Below are 9049 nucleotides of genomic sequence, written 5' to 3' on the forward strand. Positions count from 1 at the left end.
CCGCCACTGCTGCCTGAAACACCTCCGACTGTCGTCGAAGACCAGAGATAGTATCAGAATTATCGTGAAGCTCGTATATTTGAGATTTGTCGTTTATATTCATAAGATATATATATTCAATGGGATTTACAACGATTTATTAATAGACATGCGAGACTTTGTAAGAAATTTCAAGTGATTTTTAAAGATATGGACGTAAGATACTTTCGAATTTTATATGATTTTATTTCTTATACCAAGTGCTTCTTAAAAATATAAAGAAAACATCCTTTTACGTTTATTAAATTTTATATAACATTATGATATCTATCGTAGATTCTTAACTCCCAGCAATAACGATTTCTAACTTAAAGGTGATTTAGAAATTAATTATTAGTAACTATAATAATAATTATTAATCTACTCTATCATTGCATCATTGTAACTCCGCCAAACAATTCATTTGCAATAGACATTGTTTCCTATATTCCCAATCGGAGCTTAACAAATCTATATTCCTAACAAACGAAGAAAATCGTTAAACCCAAGAGTCAATTAACGAACGCAAATATTTTCTATTTCTTTATTCACGCCAATAATCCTCTACCTACGAAGCGGAAAATTCCAAAGCTCGACTTAATTGAATTCTCCGTAAATGCCTCTGACAATATTCGCAAAAAGGAGACAAGATGTTTGCTGCGAGGTTTAGAGACGCGATCGTTAGCATTCCGATTCCGCAAACGGTACAGAAGCCGCAAGTAGAGCCGGCTGTAAGTGGTCAGCCACACCGGCCGACCTTATCTCGTTCGCGCCACTAACGAGGCTAAGTGAACACACGTCGCGTATAGTCAGACGCAGCTGCCGTTGCGTGGAATTTCTGGCTGTGCTACTGAATACCGTTCCACCTTCAACTTTATCACGTCTGTCATTGCTTATACCGCCAAGGTAACTATCCACGGTTACTGGAACTAAAGCAATTTCAGCCATGAGCCCGGCTATTAATAAACACTTTGTTAGAACGACACGTTTCCTCTGGCTTCCGTAGAAAATAGATTACGGTGTCCTTTGTGACGAACAAAATTGGGCGGAATATGACTACCAATTGTCGATGTAATATCACGCTAACTTTCAAGGTTAAATTGCTATTAAATTATTGCAACGATATTAAAAAGCCGATAAATTAGAAATTGAAAGTTATAAACTTCTTTCTTACAATTTTACGTTGAACTGAGCAATCGGGTGATTGTATTTTCTAAAATTCGTTTGGAAAATTTTATTTCTTACGCTCTTGTAATAGAAATTATAAAACATTTTCTATTATTTTTATATGGATATATTTTTATATTATATATAGATATAATATAGATATATTTATTATTTATTATATTATATAGATATATTTTATATATTTATCTTTAATAGAGGATTTATTATTTCGATAACTCGTATCTTATGGCTTGTAAAATTTTGTTGATGGCTTCAAGTACACGCGTAATAATAATCAATTATTATTCTCGTTCTAATCACAAAATTCCTACTTTTTCAAATTTCTAGAAATTTAGATTATATTACATTACAACAAATTAGAATTATAAAATTAGCAAGCTACGTAATAATTTTCCAGTTCAATTTTCATTAATTTTGTACCTTGATTAAAATTTCATTCGCCTAGCAGCATATCGAAATCTACTATTCTTTCGATTAATTTCGTAGCAAAGGACGACGTTGCTTCAACGTCGAGCATCGGACTCATCGAAGACGAGTTTGATGCCACGTTTCAAGAACGCGGCAGACGTAATGAAATTTAGATAGGCCAGAGAGGCTAGAGACCGGCTCCTTCCCTCTCCGTGGGAGACTCACGAATTATTCATTGAGCATCGACGATGCCCACCGATGCCCGATACTATCAGAGATTAGGGTTTGCAGAGGGAGCCTTCGATACGCTTTCAGACGTATTCTACGACGTGGGTAGCTTGTATCACGGTGGATTAAAACTTTGTTTGCTCGAGCCTTTGGGATGAAGAGGATAGAGTAGCAGCGACAGAATGGAAGAATGACGGTCACCTCGATGGCTACTCGAAAACACCCTCGATCAGCTTTCTTTTTCGAGGACTTCTTATGATGAAATATAATCGTGTCATTGATATTTTTGCGTATTCCTTTCTCATGGGTTTTTGTCTTATGGGTCTGGAATATTAATAAGATATCGTAGGAATATTTCGATTATCCAACGAACATTTGGAATATTATCTTTGGTTTGCTTTATTTAGCGAAACACTTATGAACGAATACTAACATAAACAGAGAAAAATCGTTATCCTATCCGAAGGAAATAATTCTATCAAAATATTCTGCGTTTAATTTCCAATCGTTTCTTTAGGAAAATTAAAAATTTCCCAAATTTTTTTAGAAGATTACAGAATGATATTGGAGAGTTGCGACGAGATATGCGAGCTGAACGATTAATTGAAAAAATTCTGATTGAAGGAGTGACAGAAGGATACACGAGGCAAAAAACAGAAAGATCGTATATGAATTTTCCGCGTTTTTATCGCTCTTTCGCCTCCCGTCGGGGCTGTCGAAGCAGCTTGCGAAAACGAGGCCGATTGCGTCGCGTTTAATCGAACGAAATTGCCATTCCAGCTTTTTTTTATTGCTGCCTCGTTTCAATCCGCGCGGGAAAATTTTACGAGCGTCGGACACTCGTTTCAATTAGCCAAAATTATTCCAATTCGATGGGCGACAGACGAACCGTACACTGTTCCAATTTCATTAAAAATTTATCGTTTCTTGGATAGTTATAGATTTCTTTTCCCGTGTCTGTTTACAGCATTTGCGCTTAAATAAACATTTTCAGGATAAGTCTGTTTGGAAAAAGGAATATTTGTGAAAATATAAACATTATGATTGTCATTTATTTATTTTGTTCGCAGATAAATGGTAGACAAGTATTACTTTGTGTCTGAAAAGAGAAATAATTGACTAGAATAATTGTAAAGAAACCGAAGTTATAGAAGATTTTTATGCTTTCTACTAGGAAAATAAGACGTCTGAATGTGACAGGTGTATTTTTCAGCAAAACCGCCAGAGATTTTGAGGATCGAGTACTATTAACCCCGAAACGTTGGTAGATTGCCCGGGGATGGTCCTTCGACTGATACAAATAATAGGGATTTCTCTCTTCACTGGCAGGAATTTATCGTTCCCGAAAACTCCTGGCCATTTGTTTCTTCCCCAATTCCTTTAAAGAAGTAGCTACAAAAAGATACAGCGAGGGAATTGCGGAAACTCTGTCCAGGAACGGGCGTCGTTAGTCTTTCCAGTCTTCAATCGAACAACCAATTTCCTCTTAAATTTGCAAATTCGCCATGCAAGTTGCTACACGATCGCTTGTTTCTTATCAGTTTTTCAGAATAAATCAAAATCGAAATCATCGTGTACGAAACTTAAAATTCAATCCTTTGATGCACAGTTTACCACACACAAAAAAAAGATCAATATTCATAATAAATCAACATCCCACGTTTGAGCGCACGTTTTCCAACTTCATGGTACAACTATCTCAACCAATTACCCAACCCCCGGGAGTCTTCTTCCCTTCAAAACCTCGTGCTGGAAACAGTTTCGAGCGCGTACAACTCGAAAGCACGCGAAACTCTCGCGGAAGCCTTTCAACACGGGCGGCGGAAGGGTGAAGGGGGTGGATAATTCCATGCAAAACCCACGAAACATTTGAACTACTCTCGAGACGTCCGTATCGGCTAACGAGGCTCCGTGAAGAAGCGCGAATGGAAAAATTTTCGAGACATCGGCGGGTGGACTTTGCCCTACGGCCAGCTCACTCCACGCTGCCGATGAAACTGGATCGTCTGGATGCTTTTTCGTCGTTCAATGAACGGCGCGACATCCGCGGGAACGCGGCCATTCAACGTGTTCGTTGAAAAGGAACTTTTAATTTGCGCCTCTGCACCACCGAGTGATTTGAATAGAGTCCTGGCGCCCGAGCGCCGTTCGACTTTTCGTATTGTGCGGCAAAACTGTGCGATACTTGCGCTGTCTCGCGATAATGGTTCTCCTACGACTAAAGGCTGTTTTTTCAAGATAATTTGCCTGCCAGGATCACTTGAAATTTGTTAAGAGAATAACGTTCGAGTGGGTGTTACAGTTTGGTTAAAGAGACAGTTGAAGATCGTCGGAGAATAGTAAACGATAGACACTGTTAGTATATTCTTGTTGTGAAAGACGCTTTAAGATGGTTGGAAAATAAGATTCGAAGAATGAGCTGATACTTTACGTGATATGGCAATGGTTGGCCTGGAAGAGTCGAGTAACTTTTGGGATTAATTAATTTTTGGGATTAATTTGAGATATTTAGAGAATAATAATTGATGTTGTTGTGTGCGTTGGTGTTGTGGTTTTGTTGTGGATTGAAAGGGATTGAAAAATAAGGATGACGAGAAGACGGGATAATAAGAGTGGGAGGATTTTTATGATAAAAGGATTTAAGTTTGAAAGTAAGTTAAATGAATAAAAAGAAAGGGTTATCTCTCGGAATATAACAGAGCTTCATTTATCCGAGCTTCATTTGTTGGAACAATATTTTAGCCAGTTCCCAATTAACTCAGCTCCTTCTTGATTGAGTCCATTTATTCAAACGTGAACTTCTATTATTTGAATGGAGGAATTGTGGTTAAGGGGCAGAATTAATGAACTTCATTTGTACGAACTGTTTGTCTCTTGACAGTAACTTCAAATTAATGAAATTCTATCGTAGTCGATAGAATTTAAATATTATTGATTCTAACATTTGTATATCGTAGATGTGAGATTTTGTAATGAAAATTATGTTAAAAATAAGAATATTCATCCTTGTTTTAGAATAGAGATAAATTCGTCCGCAGGTTCTCTGAGAATATCTTTTCTCTCGAGATAAAGTTCAGCGCAAGGAGCCCTCGACGTTTCAAGCGGTTCTCAAAATTGCCTGACGACTCTCGAATTCTACAGAAAATTTCTAGGAGCAGCTCAGATCCACCCCTTCGCGTGTGTCTCCTAGCGGATAGGATCTCAACTTTCCGAGATTCTTCCACTTCAAAAGTGACTCTCTAAGATCACCTAATCCTTAGATAGATCCTTAGTCCGAGGTAGATCCTCCGGTTCAGGAGTAAATTTTCGAAGACTGAGACTCAGAGCAGATCTCCAAAGTAGATTCCTAGAGAATCCCCTAGACGCGTGATTACTTTTCGTGTGCTTTCGATCGATTGCTTCAGAAAACGCTATCAAAGGCTGTTTTAGTCTCAAAGCAGCTCGACAAATCCCTGTCGTATTCTACATGATATCGCATATTTAAGAACATTCGAATTTCAAGCTACAAATAAACTTTCCAAAAGAGACGATCTCCAAGGAATCCTGATCGAACGTGAGCGTTGAGAAAGTTAAAAAAAATATTTCGACAAAAAGAGTAGAACTTTCAGATAGTGGGGGATTTTCACGTTCTTTTATTCGAAAAATTCATTACAGACTAGACATTACAGAACAGTCGATATCTTTTTGAAATCTTGAAGCGTAAATCGACGTACAACGCAGCTATACTCTAACTGCGGCAATGAAAATGAACAACGAAACGCGAGGCTTGTAAGCAACGTAGCAAAATAGTACGAAGAAAATATTTTTAAAAATATATATTCAAGAGAACGCGTCAACATAATTATCCATCAACAAAGAAGATTAGCCACGAAGTGCGACACGTCTATAAATAATAGAAACCTGGCACGTACGATGTTTAAGAAGAGGAAAATCACGCAGGTCTGCAGGCGCAAAATGGTCAGAACGAAATGCGGCTTTACGAGTCGCTGACTAACTGGCACCGGATAATTGAACAGACGAGCGACGAACAAAGCGACCACGTCGTCCGGAACCACGACATTGTTCGAAACTCTTCACGCTTGGCTCAACCATGTCCGAAATGCTCCGCGTGCACTTCGTTCGCCTGGGTTAATTAGATACGACTATTCGACAAACTGTCCTTAGAATCGTACGTCCTGAGAATCTTGCTCGAATCACGATAATTTACAGTCAGCTCCTACGATCGTTGTCTTTCGATTCTCGATGGTTCGCGTCTGTATGCGCGTGTATGTGTAAAACGATCCAGTTACTATAGACGTGCCTACAAAGTAGAACTTGCAAGTTAAAATTGGAAAATGGAGGATTTTAGTGGCAATCGATAGACTGATTGGAGAAAGAATGTTCGATGGAATTTGGCTGATTAAGAAGTAAGAATTTCATTGAAAAACTCTTCTACAAGGATGTGATAATAGAAAGAAAGGAAGGATGGATGGAGAAATAAAGAAGAGCGTGTTCTCTTCGGAGTCTGTTAGTGGAGATTTACGAGTAAGACTAATTTGATCATTCGATAACAAATTTCCTCCTGTATCTTTTTCTGTTTAACTTTTGCAAGTATACTATACCTTCTAACTCTATTCTGTCAGAGAAACTGACTTCGAATTCTCAATCCACTTCATCTCACACCTCGTGTTCATTTTCCCTTTTCTTCACCTCGAATCTTTCATTCTAATCCTATCATTTTTCCACCCTACAACCCGAGTCTCCACCGTAGCCTAAACTGAACCGGCTTCCAAACATGAGCAAGTACCTAAAGCGTTCAGAAACTAAATTTATCTGCGATTTTTTCAAATTAGAAACATCGTCGCTTATATTACAATTCCTGTCCGGAATTACAAATTGTTATCTAGTTTCTAACAGCGCAACTCGCAACAGACTTCTCCTTTCACTTCGTCCTACGTTTCCTTCCTTCAGCCTTTCGCTCAAATCGCCCATTTTTCCAGTCTGCGAGCGAAAGCTGCACCGCGCTTTAAACTGAACAGGCGAGGAGATTTGGAGAATTGGTAAGGGCGAGCAAATAGGAGGGAGACACTACAGTTCCACGGAGCCCTTTAATTAAAAGCTGTTGTCGAGCGTGTCGACTAACGTGGCACCACACAGGATTACCAGAGTCTCTGGCTCTCTCATTCTCTTGGCCAGTCCAGAATCCACCCAGCCGTCTAGTAAATCGAATTAACGAACGGAATTACTTTAATTAGCGCGGCTAATTAGGCCGCTTTATGAGTCGCGCTAATTACCGCGACTACGCGCGTCACGCCATCCAACGGCGAGTTATCGCGCGCTTAAACAAATTTCGAGCGTTTGCACGGCGAGCCGAGGGATGTTTCAACTTCGCTGGAACGCAACGACGTAGGGGGAAACAACTACAGGATATTTGTTTGATCAAGCTGTTAAACCACGCGGAAAGCAATGGTTAGTCTGGCTTCTGTCGAGGAAACATATCGTTTCTTCGATACGAGTCAGTTGATGTAAATCGACTGGTTAAAACTGGCGGTGATTCCAGTCACACGTGATCCTTAATTTGCACGTTCGTATGGTTCAGTCAAGTTGTTATCGTACAATGTTTTACAGTAGACTGCATCGTGGTAAATAAAATTGTATTAGACGTCGCGTGTGATCTTTAACTTATTCGCCTGTAGGTTTTAGACGAGAACGTGTTTCTTTAGCTGTTTTAAATTCTACATTACACGAGGAATAACCTTTTATTAATCAAGATGATGATGTGCAAGATGACGATAATCGTGTCGCTAATATTAATAGGAATCTGTGTAGATTTTTGCCTCTTTAGCTAATATGTACTCCTTGTACACTTCTAGAGTCTATAGTATACAGCTGTCTATTATTAGTCGCGGCAGTTATACGTCGAACGAATAAACGAACGTGATTACAGAAATATACAAAATTGAGAGAGCATCTTGAAAGTTGATCCAAATCAAATTCTACTTCTTCGAGATCTCCGATCCTTCTCAGTCCTTAATTCCAAGGGGAACTGTTCAGATCTCCAGAACTTTCGCCAGACGAATATTTCCCCGCTGGTTCGATCGAACTCTCCCTACACTTATCTCCCTTTGTTTCTCGACTCGTACGTGCGTAGAATCATCGAGGGATCATGTACGTGACGTAACGTCAGCTAAGGAAATCAGGCACCGGTTGTGGCAACTTTTGTCGGAGACCGCAAAGGCGGCGAAGCAAGGACGAGCAGTTCCGAATGGAGATCCGAAAGCGACTAGATAGAGAACCAAATGCGGTTTCGGTGTGGTGGTTCGACTGACTGACCGACGTGGCGTATGACCTCGGTTTCACAGGGTCGCGTTCCGCTGCTACATCCGCCGGAAGAGAGCGTTTCCCCTACTTGTGAAGTGTAGCGAGAATGTCAACGAGCGGTACATGAAACGGCTTGGTGAATCCGAGGATTCTTTTCGTGTTGAATATCACGAAGATCTTGGCCACGGTTTCCCACGCGGAAATTGTACGAACACGTGCGATATGCTCGTTAAGATTTTGCAACGAAACTATGTTTTATCCGTTGCATGTTGGTTTCAGGTAGGCGGTAAATTTTTTTCTGAAGTTTTTTTCAGAATGTAGAATTCTTAGAATAGCTTAATCGTAAAACTATGTTGCCCTTCTATCTCATTATTATTCGTAAACGCGGCTGTGTAAATGTTAAAGTTTCCGTTAAAGAAATGGAGCGAATGCTCTTTTCCTTGCCCTTGATCGTACGAATTAAAATGACGAATTATCTGCTTACGTTCAATCGTGGATTTTGTATATTCTATCGCTCGCATATTTATGATATCGACGCGAGGAAAGAGACTAATCGATTAATCGGTAATCAACTAATTATTTACTATCAAACGGTACCGACCAATCACGACGAAGGAAGACTAAAGCAAATAAAAGTAGCAAATAATGGAACGGAAGTATGACATACAATAGCCTGTTGATCGACGCCGTTCGGTGGTGGAGGCGGACTGAAGCTGGCCGCGGTTGGGGCACCGGGGGCGGTAGGATGTGGGGCACCAGCCGGTGTTGGAACTTGAGGACCGCTGGGTGGTGGCTGTTGGGGTGCGCCACTGTTGTCTTCTTTCACTGGCACCGGGGGCGGTGGTTTCACCTCACCGGCCGCACTAGCCGTCCCAACGACACCCGCTACGCCATTTACCGGCGGGGG

At 40.2% G+C, this 9049-nt stretch overlaps 1 protein-coding gene across 1 annotated transcript in view; it reads right to left on the minus strand.

Annotated features, from left to right (window-relative positions):
- The window catches only part of LOC100747287, a 357673-nt gene that overhangs the window by 101895 nt on the left and 246729 nt on the right, over positions 1-9049 (minus strand). Inside the window, 2 exon segments of the mRNA XM_024367629.2 lie at positions 6-28; positions 8810-9049. The exon segment at positions 8810-9049 is cut by the window's right edge and continues 9 nt beyond it. Of these exon segments, the coding sequence (XP_024223397.1) occupies positions 6-28; positions 8810-9049 (263 nt within the window).

Source organism: Bombus impatiens, unplaced genomic scaffold (assembly GCF_000188095.3).
Source record: "Bombus impatiens unplaced genomic scaffold, BIMP_2.2 scf_0321, whole genome shotgun sequence".
NCBI lineage: Eukaryota > Metazoa > Arthropoda > Insecta > Hymenoptera > Apidae > Bombus > Bombus impatiens.